The sequence below is a fragment of the Salmo salar genome, chromosome 04 (genome assembly GCF_965601325.2).
Source record: "Salmo salar chromosome 04, fSalSal1, whole genome shotgun sequence".
In the NCBI taxonomy this organism is placed as follows: Eukaryota; Metazoa; Chordata; class Actinopteri; order Salmoniformes; family Salmonidae; genus Salmo; species Salmo salar.
In genome coordinates this window covers 54,948,971-54,972,896 of record NC_138294.1, presented here as the reverse complement: position 1 = coordinate 54,972,896, position 23,926 = coordinate 54,948,971, and the positions used below count along the sequence as shown (strand labels likewise).

General features: G+C 39.7%; 1 protein-coding gene across 3 annotated transcripts; it reads right to left on the bottom strand.

The window, feature by feature from the left end:
- Window positions 1–186: 186 nt before the first annotated feature.
- Window positions 187–20,832, bottom strand: LOC106603319 (rho guanine nucleotide exchange factor 9). 3 transcript variants are annotated; one of them, XM_014196844.3, is made up of 11 exons: window positions 20,655–20,832; window positions 16,879–17,058; window positions 15,877–15,966; window positions 8,718–8,936; window positions 7,174–7,353; window positions 6,706–6,938; window positions 6,245–6,374; window positions 5,413–5,544; window positions 2,454–2,697; window positions 2,311–2,379; window positions 187–2,211 (listed from the first exon to the last, which is right to left on the bottom strand). In XM_014196844.3, the coding sequence occupies exons 1-11, from the start codon at window positions 20,673–20,675 to the stop codon at window positions 2,042–2,044; spliced, it is 1,668 nt and encodes a 555-aa protein (XP_014052319.1). In that variant the 5' UTR covers window positions 20,676–20,832; the 3' UTR covers window positions 187–2,041. The 3 variants fall into 3 exon arrangements, with proteins under 3 accessions (XP_014052319.1, XP_045572996.1, XP_014052323.1); XM_045717040.2 differs by lacking the exon at window positions 20,655–20,832 and adding an exon at window positions 20,231–20,391; XM_014196848.3 differs by lacking the exon at window positions 15,877–15,966.
- Window positions 20,833–23,926: the final 3,094 nt, after the last annotated feature.

Below are 23,926 nucleotides of genomic sequence, written 5' to 3'. Positions count from 1 at the left end.
ATAGACAATAAATTGATTTCTTCACACAATGGTTATTCTTTAATAGTAGATCTTATACATTATTTATCTTACAAGTTGGTGTGCTTGTCTTTTGGTACATCATGAGGAAAGGATAAGGAGAGATGGTGATTCTTTGAGGAAATAGTCAATATCAACACTTGGCATTTAGATAAATGAAATCAAATGTTGGTGTTTATCCATTGCATTGGAGTTTATGTTAATGCACATCTGTTTACAACAAACAGGGTTCATTACAACTTAAGCTATGAAAGAAACAGTCATGTTGACACATTTGGATTTATTCCAAGACATAGTCACAGAATGAATGATAAATCATCCATAATTATTAATAAAAACAAAAAATGAAATAAAAACAACTTAATAATTCGATATTTAAGCGTTTGTTTTCATTATAATGCACTTTATTAAAAATGTATGAATGTTCCATACATAGATCATCAAGATAAACGCCTTAATATTAAAAGCATTTTGTCTTTCAATATTACTGCACACTTTCATATTGCACTTTTACACTGTATTTAGTGCAATGTATTAAATCCTAGTTAATTTTTTCGGCATATAAATATCCTTTTAAAAATTGTTTTTACCCTTTAAAAATAAATATAGACAACAAGCTTGACCACCAGCCTTCCCTTTGCATTTTTTCAATGCTGGCAAAACATTTTGATTGAAGTTGCCATCATAATGCCTAGAAAACCCACTTGAAACCCACTGAAACATCCCCTGCTTCATCTAATCCTGGTGGCAGAAGTGAAGGCTTGAACCTGAAATAACAGGTGTAAAATCAGTAATGTCATAACATTGTGCTGGCACTATGAAAGCCACCCCAGGAAAATGATTCCCAATATGTTTTTACTGTAGTTTGGCTACCTTTTAAACAAAGTGCTATTCTTTTCTTGTCCTAAGCAATAAAGCTCTCACTATGAAGAATGAACATCACATGAAAATAAATCCAATGGATATGGCTTTAACCATGGTTATTTCCTGGAACTATCGTCAAATTGAATGGTAAGCCTATGTTCGACTCTTATGAGATCGCAATCTTTGTTGGATGACTTGGTTGAAGAGCATTCTAGCAGACTCTTCCACCTGAAGAAATCACAGGTGCATCTTATGTAAGTGCAACTATAACCACATAGTATTATACAATAACTGTAAGGTGGTAAAGAAAGCAATATGCAATGTACTATGTGATAGCTGAATATACTGTAATATCAGGTCTCAAACTTCTATCCTGGTTATGTAAAATCAGTGTGAATGACCATTTAAGAGAACAACTCAAGATGGTATTCCTACCAGACTGAAGATCCTAGATGAAACAACAACATGTAAAGTATATAAATGAGTGACATTGAAGTTGATGATGCTGATTCTCTTTTCCTTTGACCCGTAAGAATATAATTGCACATAGAACACCTGTATTGGACTTCATCATGCATTACAAATTAACAAAAATAAAATGTTAATAAATAATAACAAAAACAATACAAGATTGATGCATTTGGCCAGCATTTTACATTTTAACAAAAACAAGAAAATAAAAGAAGAGAAATCTATAAAATGCCCATTAAGGTCACAGTGAACTGTAGGACACAACCAGATTTGGCATAAAGATCAATGTATGACTAGCGCTTCCTCATTTTTAAATGTGGACACAAAATTAATGTTCAGTTTGTTCTTTCTTGAAACCTGTGATTCCCTTTTCCATTGTCCAAGGATTAGTAGAGGTCACAAAAATATTCTCACAGTTCAGGAGATAGGAAGGTGTTTTGGTTTCTCAGGTTCCAAAGGTGTGATTCACTGTGGTAGTTGTGTTGCTAGTTGTCATTGCGCTCATACAGGTAAAGTGATTATAACAGTACAGTCATTAATGAGATGCTCACAAGCTAAATGTTTGACAATCCAAATACTCTTGGGTCCAAATACTATTTGTGTTCAGATTTCCCTTTAAAAAAGTCACAATTGAATTAGAATGGTGCTTCTAAAAAAAATAAGGTAGTCTTTCTAAACTATCTCGTCTCTATTTCCTAAAGGGGGTTAACCTGCTGAAGCTCTGCCAGAAGGGAGACTTGCACCTTTCAGGTTCAGGGAATTGAAATTCTGATTGTTCCATGCCGTCTCCTACTAAGTACTGTCCTGGATTCATGGGGTCCATAGGAGGGGGGTATCCAGGGGGCACAGACCTATGGCCTAAAATTTGGGAGGAGAGAGATATTAAGGAGGAGAGAGATGCATTACAGATAGACTAGAAACAGACAGTTAGTAAAACTTGGTTAAGTGTGTATTTACCTTTCTGTTTGGTCATTCTTCGCACTGTCATTGCCGCTTGCCGCTTCTGATACTCTGATATCTCAAACCCTGAAAAATAGAAATTATTGTTATTTTCATTTTAATTGATGTTGTGCAAATGACCATTTCTTTCACATACACACCTATTTTTTCATCCTCTTGCACCATCTTGCGTTCCTCATGGAAACCTCTGAGCCAGCGAAGTTTCTCCTCCAGCTTCTTGGCCAGGAAAATGTGGATCTCGTCTGAGTCCTTATTACTCAGCTTGAACGCGTTCTTCACACTCACGTTGAAGTCATCATCCCGCCCATCTACAGCATCAACTACATTGTACCTGTCCATATTGATGCGGCCCTTGTAGTACAGAATGTCTCGTCGTATCAAGTCCTGAAGGAAAAGGAAGGGAGGGAGGAGTGGAAGGGAAAACTAAGTAGAGAGCCGATTCTAATTTACTTTGAATCATCTACACTAGTGCTTTGAACACTAGCAAGGTACTGCGAAACCCAGGTGAAAGACAGGAAATGAAAAGGCTTGAATTCCTGGCAGCCAGGAAGAAATAATTGCACCCTATCAATTTCCCTGTGACAGACAGGGGTCCATGCTGTAAGCAGCTGCTCCAGATTCCAGGCATCCCGTCCCCATTAGTGATGCTGCTGCTGTGTACTCCTGTATTCCTTTCCCCTCTGAGAGCTTGCGTCACACTTGTCGCAGCTGCCAGCGGTAAACTCCGAGGGACACAACAGCCCTGTGTCCTGTACTGTAAGCTACCCCTCACTTCTCTATGGACATGACGGCCTCTCTTATGTAACAACACTGTTGTCATCCACGTCAGAAGCAGGAATCAATCACAGTTCTGAGGCGATGGAGATCAAAGATAAGATCTCATAGACAAGCAGATGTGACTCGGATGTACAGTATATCCATCAAGTTCTGTTACTTCAAGGGACATAATATTCTGTACCACAAGGTTCATTCCATTTCAGGAGCTGAATGAAAGAATTGTGTTCCTGACCATTTTAATTTCAAGCTACAAGTTTGTGAGAGCTACCATCATATTTGAATGATTAAGCTTTTATAAAGACTCGTACCTAAAGAATGGGATTGATTGAGTGTTTAAGAGCTAAGCACTTCATTAATTGAGAATTTCTTAACATGGCATTTCAGACTCTCTCAAGACATTTTGAGCTATTGGATGCATTTAAGAACTTTTTTTCTTGAGATGCTTCTTTTTTTCATAGTTGTAGAGATTTGTGAATATGACTCAAATGTCTTGTTGGTATTGGGGAGTAAATAAGAATTGCTGTCATATAAACTATCTAACAAGCATGTTTGGTCATAAAAACTGCAGTCATACTGTCCTAAAGCTCTGTCTCTGTCACCACACTGCTGAGGCTAAGCATTTTCTCTTACAATCCTGTGACTTTCTGTTTTGCACAATAAATCATTACCCCTTAGGCACACCAAGCTGGTGACGTGATTCTCTTTTTCAAGCCGTGACCTTCATTCGCCTTGAACCTGGGAGATACAAACACACTGTCGTGTCTTTGGCTATGCCGGATTAAGTGATATGACATGCTATTCTATAAAATCCTTTCTCTGTAATTAATATTACCTGATTGAGCTAATCATGTAAATGTAATTAACTAGAAAGTTGGGGCACCACGAAAGAGTATTTATAGAGCTCGTTATCTTCCGCATAAACTCTTAAAGACCTAGTAATATTTTACATCAATAGCAGTCAATATCAATCGTCACCTTATTTCAGTCTCATCTGAAAGTTGTAAATTCTTGGTTATCTTAAGGAACCCTGGCTAACAACTTGAATCAGCAATACAAAATTGGGTTTAATTATTTATTTACTAAATACCTAACTAATCACACAGAATTACATATACACAGAATGCAAATTATGTCATACAGAAAACGTCCCTGGTGGACGGAACCTGTATGATGGATTGTTACACAAAGAGAGCGGGTTGGGCTTGAATGAAAGAGCGGGAAGACTGAGGAACAAAGGGAGAAGCTAAGCTTTCGTAAATACAGTATCTTATGCATTCTAAATTACCACCCATTTGGAAAAGGAAAATGCAATAAATATTTACTCTGAGCTGCGCTTCGGTAGGTTGGTCATAGATGATGGCCGTGTTGGCCAAAAGAGATCTTCCTGTCCTCTGAAAAATGTCTCTGGTGGTAAATTGGTTACGTTGTAGTATCTTCGTTGTGTGTTAGACTGGATACGTCGTCCGTCCTTTCCTAGCCCACGTTTACAGCTGCTGTTGCTAACTCAACGGCTAGGAGGTCTCACTTCTTTAGTGAATAAGAGTTCAAAGTTCATACCATTCACAACCAAAGCTCACGCTGAGGTTGGCTTAGTTCTGTAGTTGACATGTTAGTCCTTTTTAACGTATGGACCGTCGCCCTATCGTCCTCGGAACAGGAAATTACTTTTTCGTCAAGGGCTTTCATAGTTTATAACCCATGTCTCTTCACAGGGGCGGGCCACTGATTGAGCAGGACTCTAACCTTATGAAAACCCAATTTTCTCATTTGGAAGCTAAAATTACATTCCATCTTTTCACAAATAGTGTCATATTTAAACATTTAAATTGCACAACAATTCCATGTGAATCTGATAACTAGAATGTGTAGACTTTCCCAGATACAGTTTATGTCGTCCTGTCATCAGTCATAATGTCTCAGATGACAACCGAACTGACATCATATTCATTAAGTACCAACGCATATTTTCAACTGGTTCTATTACCGAAATATGGTTCCTTTCCCCCCACTTGTTTGATGTTCCCAGACTCTCTATGTTTAACAAAGGCTATTCAAGAGTCCTTCAGTAGCGTCAGAGAGAGAGGGAAGGGAGAAAGGTATATATGGGGGGGGGGGGGGTCATAAACCTTACCCACAGGCCAACGTCATGACAACACCTACTGACTTTGTTCCCATGTTTTATTCACAAACAAATTGACCAATGGATCACATTTTAGCATATTCATGACAACTCTGTCTGCAAAAGAGAGGAGTTAACTAAGCACCTGGGTGCGCCAAGACTGGTTCCGATCAATTAAATAGTATTTGTGACCCAGACCTTACCTTTTTACACAGAACCATCTGATGGTCGAACAGGAAGAAGACCCTAGTCTGACTCCGCCCATACGGCTGGTAGATCCATGACATCTCCCCAGTGTAGACCAGCTCTGAACTCCTGTCTAGAATATCATCCCCCTGCACAGAGAAATACAAGACGTTCAGATCTTTAAACAGGATCAATAATGTATCTGTGATACATAGTCATCAAAACCGAATCCTTTTATGCTTATGAAATTAGAAAAGTGGCTGATAAGATACAGGCTGGTAAGACAGGCTTCATCTCATTAACGTTGACTCTTTAGATCTTGAGAGAAGGATCAAATACAACATTTTTTACTTGACATAATTACAGTACCTCAGTGACTGCGCAACTCTGGAAAAACTCTCAACTAGGTCAGAGTGACCTGATAACGCTAGCTCTCTCTCGTATCAAATACAGGTTCAAGTCTAGCAAAACAGATTCATCCACTGCCTCTTCTCACTCCTGACTAGTTTCATCCTGATTAAATGGAGTGCTTCAAAATGCACTGCATTTGACAGTCTGTGTTTTCTTATTTCATCAAAAGAACACATGCTCCAAAAGGAGAGATTGGAGAGATATATTTTCCTTTAAAAGAATAAACAGCTTCTTGCCTCTCTAAGCCTTCAAATAGGCTCTACTTGACAGCTTATCAAAAGAAGTGCATTGCAAAATACAAACTCTGACCAACACAAACTAGTGCAGTAGCAAAGGAGTAAGTTGACAGAGCAAAACATTCAACTAAAACAGCTTGGTGTATGTTTGTCCCACAGTACTTGTTTGTTCCTCATTCCTGTCACCCTGTCTCAGTCCTACCTCCCAGTCCAGCACAGACGCCTGCCACTGTGCTATCTTGTCAATGTTTTCCAGGCGACGTTTCCGCTCGTTAATCTGCTGAGTGACATTCCTCATTACGGCCAGCGCTGCCGCGACATAACGGTAGTCACTACAAGAAGAGGAGATGATGACACAATGTTACAGTGGTGGAGACTTAAGAAAAAGAAGGAATACAAGGCCAACCATAGTACTGTAAATAGTCAGGCATTCAAACCGTGCCACGTCTCTATCATAGACTTCACTTCACAAAATACTTTTAGCTTAGCATCCACGTCTAGGATCCTCACACCCTCATGACACCCTCATGTCTCATACAATTAGCTTGAGAGCATAAAGGAACATTCATTCCAGAAGGATCTTTATCAGTAGAAACATCCTTCATCACGACACAGAGGTGAATGTAAATCTTTGATGTGACATTGAGGCTGAGGGACAGGTACCTGTGCTCCTGGACAGTGTACTTGAGCAGCTCTGCCAGCTGCAGAGGGTACTTGCAGATCTTCTGGACGGGCGTGAGTAGGAAACCGTCAATGGCGATGTCAATCATCTGCTGCACCAGGCGACACGCCTCGAAGAATTGCTGATAGCGGCCATCCTTCATCAGCCGAGAGAGCTCCATGCAGGCATCCACGTGGTTGTTACAGTACTCCGAGTAGATCCAAAAGCCATCTTGCTGTAAACAGATAAATGTGTACAGTATGTCTAAAATGCTGAAACAAGCTACAAATGTTTTTATTTTGGGGGATTTCACAAACGTTTGCCATTGAAACTAATAACCAAAGGGAACTGCCATCATCAAGGTTCTCAAAATGGGAATGTATGTATGATACACAAGGTTTACTCAAATCTATTGTGAGGGATTACATTTAAAAAACACTTGGAATTCTGAGAGATACAAAAATGCTTACATGCTCTAGGAAGCAGGGACCTATTTCACTGAGATGAGGTTCTTCTGTATTGTACTGCTTCTCCAGGTCTCTGACGAAGCCCATTTGAAATCTATAGATATCTTCAATGTTCCCAAATATGACCCTCAACTGGTCGTCGTTGAACATGTCTCTTCTTTTTTTACATTGCCGGAAGTAACCCTGGCGCAGCAAAGAAAATAAGAAAAAGAAAAAAAAAAGTTTCGATCCAATATTAGCTATTGCAGGATGTTTCATGGCATCTGAATTTTTTTTTTTAACTGCAGGCCATTTAAACAGTTTTGTCTTAGCATTAAAAAAAAGACATCAGTGCCAAAGATTGCATCATAGTCATTATTTATTCAAATTCTTCCCAGATTAGACCTGGGGAGAAATAAAGGCAGTGAAAATGGCTACAGCTCTATAAGCAAGAGTCTCAGTTAGGTAACTCATCCCCTCTGTGGGAGCTTATTTCTCAGATAACATTTCAAATAATTCATGAAAAATCAAATAGTTTCACACTTAAAAGACCATCACGCTTCAATACCCAGTCACCTACACATTACAATTTCCCATGTGATGTTGATTAAACTCTTGTTTTTTTCTCTGCATAATTTCCAGATTATGTAATATTCCTGTGGGAACAGAGGGAAAACTGATTTAAAAATTAATAGATCAGATAAGAGCTTTTTGAGTACTTTTTCATGTACTCTACTGGGTGCATTGTTTGACAGAGACAGGCGGAGCATGAAAGATATGGCGTGCTTTTTACTATATATGCAGGGGAAGAGTGCAGTGTGATGGGAGGGATACCATTTCTGAGCCCAGCACTTACAGGTCAACACCCCCAGTCATCACTTCTAATCTCTCACTAAAACACTGTAGCCCTGTCACTACTCCTTGGAACACCATCACCCTCTGCGGGGTCGGACCCACTGGATGCTTCCGGTTTTCAGGGGAAATGGAAAGAGTGCCTGTGACGCGACTTCCGCTATTGGTTGATAAAAAGGCGACACTCCACCTTAACTCCTCCTCCGCATTTACTGGATTGGTTCAACAGTGCAGAAGAGAACCTCCCTGACAGTTTTTCTTCTCTCATCAGGACCAGAAAGAAAGAAACACCGGTCAGGTGTTTATTTTACGCCTGCCCTGCTACGTTAGGCTAGAACACCATTGATTTAAGTTTGCCTCTGAGGGACACGGGAAGCACTGTACTGCATAATCTAATCACTGTAGTGTACAAACTCTGTTATAGCACTGTGGAGATATTGGATATACAGTTTACTGGGTACTTAGATATATTTAAAGAAACTTCTTCAACCTTCATGCTCATGAAATATCTTATATTTCATTTTGAATCATCACTAGTAACCTGGCTTATCATGCTTTGAATAGTAGTTGGATAATGATCCAAAACAAGGTAATTGTCTATAACCTCTGCCTCACATATGTCCTTCAGTCTCTGGAAGATGTCCTCTAGCCAGCCAAGCCTACCTCACATATGCCCTTCAGTCTCTGGAAGATGTCCTCTAGCCAGCCAAGCCTACCTCACATATGTCCTTCAGGTGTTTGATGTAGTGACGCTCTGTGCTCATAATCTCATTGATTATGTTGGCCCTCATCTGGTCTCTGTCCTGGGCGGGCTGGCCCAGGCAGTCGCTGCTGCTGGGGCTGGCATCCGCATGGCCGTTCTGGACCTCACTGGGGCTGGGGCTAGCCCCTTCAGCTGTCTCTACCGCCGTGTTCTCCTCCTGGTTCACCCACAGCTGAGGACAGCCAAACACAAAATGTCAGCCTGGACAAATATTCAGTAGCATCAACAATCAGGGTTGGGTTGTAAGTATATGATCTAAAATATAATTAAAATACAAAAAACAACTCCATACTAATTACAAAGCCATGGGACTTTTTTCTCCCAATTGAAATAAATGTTCAATGCCACTCCTTCAGTTTAACACTGTGCATCATAATTAGATTCGACACAACACCTGTTACAAAAATACAAGTAAACAAATATACATATAGTGTACATCAGGTCTTCATTCCTCTGATGCACCTGTAAAAGAGGTACCTGTCTTGAATTGAAGCGAACACATAGCAAGGGGAAAAAGCCTTTACATCGAATAGGTGGAGCTAAAGCAACAGTATGCATCGAAACTAGAAAAATAAACAAGCATGAAATTGCAGGTTAGGCTGAGTACATCACTGTGACTGAACAATAGAGCCTTAAGCAAGAGCGCTCACACGATGTAAGGCAGCGATAGGGGGATTTTAAAACAGAGTTTTGCTACTGATAAATGGGACAGTTGATAGACTGCACTGTATAATCCCTGTGTTTCAACAGTGGCTCCTGAAAGTCTGTTTCCCATTGGAGCCATGTTCAAATCGATAGTGATAGACCATGTTATAACTTAACCTAATGAACAATATAAATATACACCACATGCAGTGCCTTTAAAAAAAATATGAATTTCCATTGACTTATTCCACATTATTCCACATTTTGTTGATATCATAAGGTGAATGCACCAATTTGTAAGTCGCTCTGGATAAGAGCGTCTGCTAAATGACGTAAATGTAAATGTTGTGTTACAGCCTGAATTCAAAATGGATGACATTTATTTTTTTCCTCACCCATCTACACACGACCTTAATGACAAAGTGAAAACATGTTTTATACATTTTTGCACATTTCTTGAAAATGAAATAGAGAAATATCTAATTTACATACGTCTGTTAAGTTAGATGGGGAGCGGCGGTGAACAGCAATCTTCAAGTCTTACCACAGATTTCAATGGGATTCAAGTCTGGCCTTTGGCTGGGCCACTCAAGGACTTTCACATTCTTGTTCTGAAGCCAATCCAGCGTTGCTTTGGCTGTATGCTTAGGGCCATTGTCCTGTTGGAACAAACTGCCCGAGCCCCGGTCTCAGGTAGTTTGCACTCTGAAGCAGGTTCTCATCCAGGATTTGCCTGTATTTGGCTTCATTCATTCCTCCCTCTATCCTTACCAGTCTCTCAGTCCCTGCTACTAAAAAGCATCAGGTGTTAGACGGGTGATGAGCCGTGCCTTGTTTTCTCCAGACATAGCGCTTTGCATTCAGGCCAAAAAGTTAAATTTCTTGTCTCATCAGACCACAGAATGGTTTGCATTATTTTCCGGTTGCTCAGTTTGGTTGGACGGCCAGCTCTAGATAGAGTCTGGGTAGTTCCATATTCTTTAAATTTCCCAATAATGGAAAGCACTGTGCTCTTGGAAACGTTCAACACTCTAGAAATGGTTTTATACGCTTCCCCAGATATATGCCTCTACAGACAGTTCCTTGGACTTCATGGTATAGTTTCTGCTCTGACATGCACTGTAAACTGTGAAACCTTACAATGACGTGTGTTTCTTTCTAAATTATGTCCAAACTATTAGATGACGTCTTAAGGATGATCAATGGAAATTGGATGCACCTGAGCTCAATTTGAACTGTCATAGCAAAGGAGTGTGAATACTTACAGTATGTAAATTAGATATTTCTGCATTTAATTTTCAATATATCTGGGGAAAAAATTATAAAAACATGTTTTCACTTGGGTTAGAAAAATATATATTTAATCAATTTTGAATTCAGGCTGTAACACAACAAAATGTTGAATAAGTCAATGGGTATGAATACTTTCAGAAGGCACTGTAGTTCTGTAAATTAACAGTTTGCCTATGTTAACATCGAACACAAATATCAGGACTCAATAGAGCAGGGATGACAGCTGGTCGTGACACGCCTTTTTTAGGCCCACGGATCAATAGTAGAATACGGTGCAATTTAGAAATGTGGTTGTGCATCAGCAGTTTGTCTCTTGTTATCTCAGTCACTGACAGTCACTCCATTAGCCCATGTCAGCATTTTTTTTTTTTTTAGATGGGTAAATTAGTGTAGCGGCCAGCTATCTAAAGATGTACTAATCATGGTCGAATTACCAAATTACTAAAAACATTTGCTTAGGGCCCCCATAAGGCTAGGGCCAACTGACTGCATGTGTGTGTATGGATGTAGGTAGGCAGACCTGCGAGCCAGTGCAGCCCCTCAAGATGAGTTAGATTTTTTGGTGGCCCCCACCCCCATCAAAGTTACCCATCCCTGCACTAGAGTAACTGAGGAACACTCACAGTGAAACACCCAACTTGGCAAAAACATTAATTTTTTTTCTTCATAAAGTGCTGTGACTTATGTCGAGTAGGAAGCTGTACAAAGCAAAACCTTTCTATGATGTTGCCGTGGTTATTAAACTGAAAGTGATATGGAATTCCACCTTTCTTTTTAATTGTCATATTATGATATTACAGACTGAAGGTGGATCTTTTGGACATGGATTTGTGTGTTCTTGGAAAGAAATTAAGCGTTGGTTAACACACACAGATAAGAAATAACATTGCATTACAAAAGGGATAAAACCATGAAACAATGAATATGATGTCCTTCTACGCAGTATTCATTGTTTGATTACAATCTGAAACCTCCTAGTTGAAGGAGTTGTGGGCGCATTTGTGCATCGGTTGCTTGAAGGCATCTCAAAGAATGAGCTGTCACTTTGTGTAATCCTCAAAGGGAACTAATTTTAGCATCCTTGCCAGAGAACACAGGGTAGGTAGCTGACTCCTAATGCAGATCTACATAATCATGATGTTTTTCAGGAGAATACACATTTCAAAGCCAGCCATGAAGCAACTGTGTTGTTAATGGGCACATTGCCATCTAGGATATGAGGGTACTATGTTCCCATAGAATTCTCTTACTATTTCTTGTCACACAAAGAAAATCAACACATGAAATGAGATGAGATCAGTGGGTAGATTCAGTCAAATTAAAAAAAGATGAGGCTGAAACATCTACTCCAGAGTGTTTTGCTCAATCGTCCTGACATATCTGATATCTGTTTGTTTGCAAATACGAGGTAGTTGTTTAACTTTGATGGTGGTCATTAACCCTATGAGACCAGCTACTGTAAGTTAGTTATTGGTTGTGCTGTTTTGTCCTTCACCACTACTTGGGTAACCAACCACACTTTGAAAGACTGCACATAAAGAAGATGGGTATAAAGCATATGCCAATATATGTTACAAACACTAGACCCTGCCTTAATATATGTAGAGTCACGGGACCCTTTTGATGTGGCCATACAAGAGTCACAAATGGCCTCTGTTGTAAGTCAACTTTTCCAGACATCTCGTCTCAGTGCGGGCCGGCTCGAAGAGTTAGCCCCCTCAGTTCAAACTTTAGCCCCCTCAGTTCAAACTTTAGCCCCCTCAGTTTAAGTTAAGTCCCTATATAAAAATAGCAAAAAAAGTTCAAATGATTGAGTGACAGGTTAGCAGGGGGAAAAAATCTGTATCTCTGCTGCGCTGTGTCAGCACAATGGACTGCAGTGTGTGGAAAGCACAGGGCGGTTAGGTGTGACTCCTTTGGGTTTACATAAAAAGCGGGGAAAAACGCTTCTCATCTCTCATCTTTGTGGTAGGCTAAGTGACCGTGATACGCCTCCGTCTGTAATATTTGATTTTGATTTATTGGGGTCAAGTTTACCGTTGAAGCTGCTTTACTCTTAGTTAGCTGTAGCTAGCATCCTTCCACAAACGTCGCTAGGATAATGGCTCCACCACAGCCACCTCCATTGTTCCTGGTGATCTTGGAACTAAGGAGCCGGCTCAGGTTAGCCTAGAATCTTACCCTAGTCGCAAGTTCTGTCCCAAAAACGTTCATTTAATAGCATCTGGTTCATAGGAAGAGAGTGGCTGGAATACTCGGTTACTGCAGATGCTGCATTTTGTTTCCCAAACAACGCAAACAAGGCCTTCACCCAAGCTGGGTATTCTAACTGGAAGAATTCTATTGATAATACCAAAGGATATGATGCACCACCACCAGCTCCAAGCAAATTACAAAGTTAGGTAAGTACAAATCTCCAACAATATCTGGTGGACAGTACAGTAGGCCAGCAGAACAGAGGAGAAGAGACTGAGTGTAAAAGACTGTTCTTCAGCACGAGTCAGAAATGTCAGAACGATTTAGCGAACGCAACAGCCAACAGGGAGGCCCTGTGTGTCCTTAACCCAGGGAGCAATGACTTTCTAGATCTGAAAAAGGGGAAACCACTGCTGGATCTAGGCAAAACAGATTTGGTGGTAGCTTAGTTTAGTGTTGCTCGCCAGTTTTTGCAGACTGAAATCGCCCACTCTGGCTCCAATGAGGACAAATGGAGCCCACTTGATATTCTGCAATGATTCTCCGAGCCTCTCTCCGTTATGCTGACCGTGCTTACTGCACTGAAACATGGACTGACTTTTGAGGCGTCCACAGCTACATGCGAGAACTCATTTTCCACTTTGACAAACGAGTTCAGTCAGCACAGAAGAAGCATGCAACATCCGAGAAAAGCTCAACTCATCCAAATGTCAAGAAGATTTTGGGGAGAATGGAATGATCGATTACTCAAGTTCCACAGAGCATCAAGGAAGATGCAACTCTTTTGCAAAGGTAAGATTGAAACAATCTAGCTGTTTGGTTTTTATTAAAATCTTGCTTTAGTGTGTAGGGTGCTGCCCATGGTGCTGATAGAGAGCAGCAAGATTTTGTGCCATTGAATCTGTCACTTCTTTTTTGTAACTTTTATGTTTATTGTGGTATAGCGGGATATAAGCAGAATTCAATATAATTCCAATGTAAGAATTCAAATGACGCCGCTGGGTAAAGCTACATATGGGTATGTTTCATCATAGAAATAGATACATTCTATTGTGGTTTTCTTGGTAGCCTATTGGTTTGCGTTGCTGTAAATGGAACTGTACTTATTAGAAACGTGTTCATGGTAGGCTGTCATTGCTTAAATGATTACGTGGGTCGAATTTGATTCACAGAAGTGTATTGTGCCATATCACAACGTGTTGCTGAACTCATGAGCGAGTGCCATGATTTTCCATGTTTGAAGCGGCCCTATAGGCCTATTTATTTGGCAAGACAGCTGTGCACGGCTGCATCTCACTGTATTAGGCTGTAGGCCTTAGTTATTTGGATCTCCATTTGCCTTTTGTTTACTGCGTTTGTTTACTGTTAATGTAACTAGCCTAAATATAAATTGTGTCAAGCTTTTATTGATCAGATATTTTGTTTACTAGGCCTAGTACTTGGTTTCCTGCTGTTTTGGTCTGTTCACATTTATTCGCATTCGCAGTTGTGTCGGTATTCCAAGCCAAACTGCACAAAGGTGCTTTCTAGAACCTAAATGGGTTCTTCAGCTGTCCCCATAGGAGAACCCTTTGAAGACCACTTTTTGTCCTGGGTAGAACTCTTTTGGTTCCATGTAGAACCATTTCCACAGACGGTTGTAATTGGACCCCAAAAGGGTTCTATGTGGAACCAAAAAGGGTTCTACCTGGAACCAAAAAGGGTTCTTCAAAGGGTTCTCCTATGGGACAGCCCAAAAAAACTTTTGGAACCCTTTTTTCTATGAGTGTGCTATTCAGTATTTTTGTTTGCATGCATGAATAACTAGGCTACTAGTTTCATCATTTAGTTTGCATTATTTGGGTAAGACAGCTGTGTGTACGGCTGCATTCAGATAGAGAAATTCATCTTTTCAAACAGCCTATCTATCTTCTAGCCTATACTCATTACCAAAATGGCCTAGCTGTAGGGTGCTGTCCATTGTGCTGATACAGCGCAGCAGAGATAGGCTACAGACTTAAAAATCACTCAATGATCTCAGAATTTGAACTTGATGTTTATTGTGGTATAGCATGATTATATAGGCAGAATTCAATATAATTCCAATGCAAGAACCCCCAAAAAAATTTCCCCCTTGGCGATTTCAAGTGCCCCCTAAGTAACTTTATCCTGCCGCTGCGTCTGTCTCAGTGCTTGATGGTACTCTGTGTACACGGTTTATCTCAGCCTGAGTTCATTGTCCATGGGTGTCTATTTAGGGCCCACTCTCTCTGTTTCCTTGGACCAGTGGACAAAAGCTGTATGGTAAATTCATAGGATTGGTGCAATAATCCAGAAATGCTCTTAAGATTTTAGAAAATGTACTGAAAATAACTTCAACATGCCAACAAATCCAGTTATATAAAATAACCATTAAATAGCTTTTATTTGAGTCACTCATCAATCCTTGCTCTTTTTATCCACCTGTTTGATATGCCCTGTCCTCTGCTAAAAGGGTGGTCATACATGTTTCATCATTCAGATCTGAGATGAATCAGTGCCTCAGTGCTCGCTTCTCAGTTTAGTGAGAGAGCAGATAGTGAGAATAAGAGTGAAAGGAGAATGAAAGAAAGAGATTGAGTGGGGAGAGATACATAGAGTGTGTGAGAGGGAGTGGAGAGCAAAGCAGAGCCCACCACTAACTTTCAAGGCCAACTTGGAAAAGGTTTCCTACACTTTTCCCAAGATGGAAATGAACACATTTCTATTTGTTTGTTTAGATTGTGATGGAAGCACTTTATCAATTAAGAATGAACAATAACTATTCTCTATATTTGTTTGAGATACCATAGTTTAACCTTAATGCCATTACAAGCTTGACACTTGAAGCATGGTGTTGTTGGCAAATGGAAGCAGTAGTATCAAAGCTACAGGATGTTAGATATGGGGTGGTCCAATGTGCAGTGAGATGCTAGTTAAAACAGACGCTTTGAAATTCTTGCTGAAACTATTAAACGCACCTTGGTAGTCGTGTTTTGGAACCTTGGAGCTGCTATAGGGTTGATATAGAAAACCTGTTTTGTTTGAGGTTGTGGTAGGTGGGGTTCAACCTTTGGAGAGAAAAACATGACATACCTCGTTCAGACTCATTTGTAGCAGAGTGAGAAGGCTAGTAGTGATACGTGAGGAGTTAATACTTAGTGGTTTTCTGATGTCTTCTTGTTTTCACAGTATTTCATTTGGAGACTAGTAAAAATGTTTAGTTGCTGTGAGATTACCATGGCATAATCATATTTTTATCAATATCAATTTATCATCATCATCATCAAAGCCTAAAATATCTGCCTTCAAAACGGGGCAGTCGATCAATAATTATCAATGATAAGGCAGTGTCAAATGAGTAGTGGGGAAGCTACTCTGAAAATATAGTTACCAAGCTACCTATTACTTCGCACTGGAAGAAGTTAAGCTACACTGAAGCTACCCTTAAGAAAAATATAGTTTACTTAACTAAAAAGTTACTTTGAAAAAAATAGTTCACTTCATCCAAACTACTTTGTGAAAAATTATTATATAGATCTGAAATTTCTACAAACTGCAAGAACAGCTCACTTTGGGGACATACATTAACAGAATTTGTTTTTAGCCTATTAAACACAAAAATGATGTTTGAAGTTAGAATTAGGCAGGTCTGATGCCCGAAAAAGAAAATAAATGATTGCCTACTTATTTTTGCCCCAAAAAAGATAGTGTGTAGTTCCAGTAGTTAGCTACACCGCTGCAAGGCAAAAACAACTTTTATTATCTACTGAAAAAACTACATAGATTTGAATTTAGTTTAACTACTACCAAGCTACAGCAAAATGTAGTTAAATTACTAGTTGAACTCCGTGTAGTTTACTACTCCCCAACACTGATAATCCATCACACCATTGTGAATAGGTGGTGAACCCTTGTGTACTGGTTGAGAGGCAAGACATTGTGCAGCACAGAATGAGAAAGTCGTTGATGGCTCCACTCACCCTCACAAAGCTGGCTGGGAACCATCCTTCTTCATCGTCAATCTGTCCCCACCACCAGTCCTTATTTGATGCATCGAGGACCTTGATTACATCCCCCGCCTTAAATGCCAACTCCCTGTCGGCCATGGTGACATGATCCCATACTGCCTCAGCGCTGGCGATGGAGCCTCCACTGATCAACTGTGAGGGTGAGGATAGGGGAGAGGAGAGAAGGGAAGTGAGGTGGGAAAGAGAAGAGAGAAGAAAAAAAGAAGAGAGGAGAGGGAAAATGGGATATTGGGGTGAGGGGAGAGAGGGGAGAGAGGGGGAAGAGGGAAAATGGGGGGGGAAGGGTGAGAGAGGAGTGTAAGGGCTCATTAGTACTCTAGTTCTCATTCAACTTCTAGCAAAAGGGCAGGAGGGCACTGTCAAGTCTTGGCGACCATATCAAAGTTTTTAACCAACTTATATACCTACTCATAGTGTGCAAAGCTGTCAAGGCAAAGGGTTGCTACTTTGAAGAATATAAAATATAAACTACATTTTGATTTGTTTAACACTTTTTTGGTTACTACATGATTCCATATGTGTTATTTCATAGTTGTGATGTCTTCAGTATTATTCTACAATGTAGAAAATAGTCAAAATAAAGAAAAACCCTTGAATGAGTAGGTGTGTCCAAACTTTTGACTGGTATGTAAATATATATACTTTATTTTTTTTACTTATTTTTTTTTTTACAAATTACCAGTATTATGAAGATTTAAACATATTTGATTCAGTGAGATTAACCTAACAAATGATGCGTTATAATTAATGCCAAAGAGATAAAACAATGGTGGATGACTTCTTCTTTCCCATTTGTTCAGATTTGCTCTAATCTTCTCCAATATTAAATCCACCATAAGTGCTCAGACAAACACAACCAAACTAACTAAAAGACACCAAAGTTTCGTTCCACCATCAATCATACCACCGATGGACACTGCAATATGATAAAGTATAAGATCGAGTAGTGGGTAGAGATGACTCAGGGATGATACCCTAACAGACACATGCCTGTGCGTGTCCACCCTGAGGGAATACTTCCTTCTACAGATGATCAATCTTAATATGGGCTTTAGACATTAAAGTGGGGAGATCTAAAACCGCTCAAATCAAGTCTCATGAAGAGGAACGATTGTGTTAATATTTCCCCATCCGTATTGCCACAGTATAAGCCAGGTCAAACAAAACAAATTCAGTTTGACGACCCTATTAATTGTATCACCCACAATGGTTCAAATATTTTATTACACCTATGCCACTTTTCTTCTTTCCACTCCCTCTCACAAAATGGCCCTGGGTTTGTCGGCAAAATCTGTAATTGGCCTTATTCTGTCTAAAACAGATTTACTGTACATAATACACTTCTCCCCAGTGTAAAATATACATGTTACATAAGATGATCAGTAGTACACGGTTGAGTCAAACTACTAAGAAAAGCAGTTAAATATGCCCAGAAAATAGAAAAATCAACCAAATCTCTTCTTGTCTCAAAACTCAACAATCTACAGTATAATGTAAAAAGTTGAATATAAACATAAAGGATAGCCTATTGCTCTAGAGAGCTTTGTGTAGTTGGCTATAGCTTTGTGTAGTTGGCTAGAGCTTTGTGTAGTTGGCTAGAGCTTTGTGTAGTTGGCTGGAATGCAATGCAGGCTAAAGGGAGCTGAAACAGGGTGCAGGCTGGTAGATACTACATTTGTGCATTGATCCGAATTACACAGCCAAGCTGTTATGGTCAATAAATCCCTAAAACATATCTGTAGTGGCTCTGCTTGGAGTGACTGTTTTTCTCATAATCCCAAAACAAGCAACAAACTTTGCCATAATTTGTGTTTTACTCAACAACGTTTCTCTAATATATAATGCAGAGAAAAACCTACCCTCCATTCACATGTTAATGTCATGACCTATTCCAGGTTACACAGGGCCAACTGACTTTATGTAGGCTATTAACATAATTAACATTTCTTTAAACAAAGATTTATGCAATAGACCACAGGTGCCCTTGTCTGAGCTCTGAAATCCTAATAACATCATGAGTGAAACAAAAAAGGTGATAGCCCAAACAATGAGAGATACAACAGAATGAAAACAGACAAGCCCTCACAGTAATATACAAATGACCAAGTCAACATGTCCCCTGATAAATGTGGCAAGAGTGCTCACTCTCCACTATAACTCACAAGCTGAAGAATATAAAGAGGTATTTCTGCTCCACATGCATCTCCATGTGAATGCACCCCTGCCTGCATTAAATATGCACCCCCATGTTTTGATATGACAACCTACCTTTGGCTTCCTCATAATACAACTAATAAATAATCCTGTATTTTTTTAAAGGAATGTCTGCATACTGACAGTATTAGTGTTATTACACAACCAGAGCATTGCCTTTTTGCAATACAGCTATTTTACCTCCTGTGAGACTCACTGCATCACCATTTTTTTTTACTGGGACCCTGCAATATGAACAGCACTGTAAGCATTCCATACAGCTGAGAAACAGTAGGTCTATCTTGAATTAGGTTGCAAACACACACACACAACAAAAACATGCAATCATATTCATAGCATCTGTAGAATTGTCACTATGAAAAGGAAAACTGCATTATATTTGGCCTACATTACAAAACATGATGCATATACGCATACTATTTAGGCCTACCCCCTATCATTCACTAAAAGCAATGGAAATACAACCATAGGCCTATGTGGCACCACGGGGCCTACAGTGAGATATAGTAGAAGCATGGAAGAATAGACATAAAAACTACTTCAATATCAACGTAAAACCATTAAAACAGGATCCATATATTTTTTTAAAGACAGACAACTCTACATTCGATAACAAATAATAACATTATTAGGCTATATGCTAGTTCGTTTACAGTATGCTAGATGATACTGTTTGTTTGCATTGCGCCCACTAGCTCTAAGACATGACATGTTGGTCAGTACAAAATGTTATCTACACAGCCATTTAGAGTTTACATGCTGAATAATGACATTATTCTAATATATTCTATTCTATTATTAAATCGCGTTCTTTCAATCCTACCAGATCAAGAAGATGATGTGATAAGACCTCATTTATTTCAACCGAGCACCACTGCCAAGTAGGCTAATCAACAGAACCCACATGCGGGATGTGTTTTACAACATGCCAATAAAAAATGATTTACGAGGGAACAGAGGCCAAGGAACCTTTCCTTAAAATCTATATAACCAATCTAGCTAGCGCTCCGTGACTGCCATATTCTACTGATGGTCGACATGTTAAAGAAAAGGTAAACCACAAAACAAGATAAGAAAAAATAGAATATACCAGCGCCATTCATATCGTGATGAGGCCATGTTGAAGCCCTGTGTCCCTCCATAAGAACGCGCATTCGCTCCCACTTCCTTGCCTCCACTGCACGCCGTGCGTAGGCTAAACTTGCGTGCGGGCTGCGATTATCCATACGCACACTGAGGCACAGTATCAGCAACCACTAACCACACAAACATAAGCATCATATACGATGATTACGATCATGCAAATTATAACTTTCATATCCAAGGTCATAATGTAGTACATGAGCGCAACAAAATGCAATCGGTTAAGGTGCAGATTATTGTACACCAACATTTTGTGTGACTGTTCATAATTTTATCCAAATGCAAGGAAAAATATATAAATCTCTAATTATCTCCTCTTTCACATAATATTGTATTCATGTTTATAACTCTTACAGAATCATCACCCTCACCATCATCATCCTCATCATCATCAGAGTCTCCACCGTTAGTTCCCTTTCCACTCTGACACCCGTAGTCTGCTAGTTTCCCGATTTGACGATTTGAGTGCCGTCTTGCATTAGCAGATGGGGTCTTTGCATGCACTAAAATTGTGACGGTAACGTAGCCACTGTAGAATGCTACTGCTGCATCTCTCCCTGCGTAGTGGGGAGCAAAAGCCTGGGCGGTGCTTCATGCATAGAAGAACATACCACAGACGCAAATTGGGGGCTCATCATTTATTGTTCCTATCTATGCTTTAAAATGGGTGTCCTAACCTCGTGACGCTTGCTCATCAAAACATAGTTACAATCACAGCCCCGAAATACTCAACAACAGGAACATAAACAGACACTGCGTTCGGGTTGCGATGGTTGTTCTATTGGACTATTGGACTGTGTCAATTTGCCTTCCCCGTAGCTCAGTTAGTAGAGCATGGTGTTTGCAACGCCAGGGTTGTGGGTTCGATTCCCACGGGGGGCCAAGTACGAAGAAGAAAAAAATTGTATGAAATGAAATGTATGCATTCACTACTGTAAGTCGCTCTGGATAAGAGCGTCTGCTAAATGACTAAAATCTCAAATGTAAATGTAAAATGCAATTAAAATGTCATAATTTCATTATAGGCCTAGGCTAGTGTAATAATTGATAATAGTAGGTATTTGTCAAAAGAAATGTTGACATCCACCCACTTGAACCATTCCACAGAAATCATTGAAAGGTCTTAACAGTATGATAAATAATTGGAGATTCATCTCTCCTAGTCGCTCCTGTGCACCTGTCACTCCCAATCTCCATGGACTCTGAGCTCGAGTGTTCACTGGACCAATAGCTGTCACTTCTGTAACTCTCAGAAGCATGATGAGAGAGGTGAATATTAGCACTATCAACCTTGGAAGTCTCAGACTTCCACCAACACATAAACTTCAGTTGAAAAAACTCACAAGAATAATAATTCAATAAATTAAATAAGATCAATTAAAGCAACACAGGATGAGGAGAAAATATGCTTTAGGCTTATAGGACAAGTGGTTGAGGATAACCAGCAGCTTTGCTGTTCCAACACACCCGTACATTTCTTTCTACCACTGAGTGACCTGGTGGGGGAGATTCCAGGAGACTAGCGGTAACAGAGCACTGGCCTGGTTGGTTGTGTGGTCTTATCAATGCCAGCAGGTAGACAGGAGTGGTTACCGACTGCCTCAGAGGCAAGCACAAGGGATTTGAATCAGAAGCCAACAATAACTGGGAGCTTGTCTGGAGAGATGAAGAAAGGGATGACATGGGATGGCTTTAAGAAAAGCACAGACATACGGTATTTAGTCCACAGACAAGACCTTTCAATCAATAGCTCTTTGTTGGCAGCTATTAAAAAAAGGGGGGAAACATAATATTGTTTTGACCTCAATACTAGGCTTCTGTCTGTCTTTGCAACTCATCTGAGGATAGGAAACGTTTCATATTAGAATCAGAGGAGTCTCCGCTGCCCTCGGATGACTATGTACCTGTACCTTTCAAATGGTAGAAGCTCATTATCTGGAACTAGATACATTCACTTCACTGAGGCCCAGTGACAATGACAGCACAGATGTAACATTTTTGTACAGTTTAAAAATGAAACAAACGTAATTAGTGAGAACTTGCTATTTTAACTATCCCACAATGGTAGAATATGCTTTTAGAATAAGCTTTCACAAAATACTGTGTAACAGAAAGAGGAGGTCTGGGTAGGGGGATGGAGTGGAGGGGTACTGTAGAAGTCCAGTGAAATATTAAACCAGGGAGACTGCTGCATTACAGAGGGGCTAAACCACTGCAGTGGAAAATCTACATACCTCTACTACACATAGCCACAGGAAGTAGGGGTGCTGAGGGTGCTGCAGCACCCCCTGATAAATAAAAATGTATTAATATACAGTACTAGTCAAAAGTTTGGAGACACCTACTCATCCAAGGGTTTTTCTTTGTTTTTACATTTTTTTCTACATTGTAGAATGATAGTGAAGACATCGAAACTATGAAATAACACATTTTGAATCATGTAGTAACCAAAAAAGAGTTTATCAAATTAAAATATATTTTATATTTGAGATTCTTCAAAGTAGCCACCCTTTGCCTTGATGACAGCTTTGCACACTCTTGGCATTCTCTCAACCAGCTTCATGAGGTAGTCACCTGGAATGCATTTCAATTAACAGGTGTGCCTTGTTAAAAGTTCATTTGTGGAATTTCTTTCCTTCTTAATGCATTTGAGCCAATCAGTTGTGTTGTGACAAGGTAGGGGTGGTATACAGAAGATAGCCCTATTGGGTAAAATACCAAGTCCATATTATGGCAAGAACAGCTCAAATAAGCAAAGAGAAACAATATATATTTGTTTGGACCTTTACTCATCCTGTATTAGAGTACAGATATAGCCGTCCATTGTGCTGGCAATATATATTTTTCCTGCTGCTATGCTACCACAGCCTTTGTAGTGGATCCATTGTGCTGAAATGACCCAGCCTTGGCCCATCTACACTTCAAATAGTCTCACTGTCCAAGTCACATTTTTATTTTGTTCACTTGTTAATGTTCAAATGTGTTCTTTTAAATTAAAATTATAGAGCTTTCAGTCTCTCTATATACACTGAGTACAGTGGCTTCGAAAGTATTCACCCCTCTTGCCATTTTTCCTATTTTGTTGCCTTACAACATGGAATTAAAATGGATTTTTGGGGGGTTTGTATCATTTGATTTACAACATGCTAACACTTTGAAGATGCAAAATTATTTTTATTGTGAAACAAACAAGAAATAAGACAAAAAAAACGGAAAACTTGAGCGTGCATAACTATTCACCCCCCCCCCCAAAGTCAATACTTTGTAGAGCCACCTTTTGCAGCAATTACAGCTGCAAGTCTCTTGGGGTATATCTCTATAAGCTTGGCACATCTAGCCACTGGGATTTTTGCACATTCTTCAAGGCAAAACTGCTCCAGATCCTTCAAGTTGGATGGGTTCCGCTGGTGTACAGCAATCTTTAAGTCATACCACAGATTCTCAATTGGATTGAGGTCTGGGCTTTGACTAGGCCATTCCAAGACATTTAAATATTTCCCCTTAAACCACTCAAGTGTTGCTTTAGGAGTATGCTTAGGGTCATTGTCCTGCTGGAAGGGGAAACTCTGTCCCAGTCTCAAATCTCTGGAAGACAAACAGGTTTCCCTCAAGAATTTCCCTAAATTCAGCGCCATCCATCATT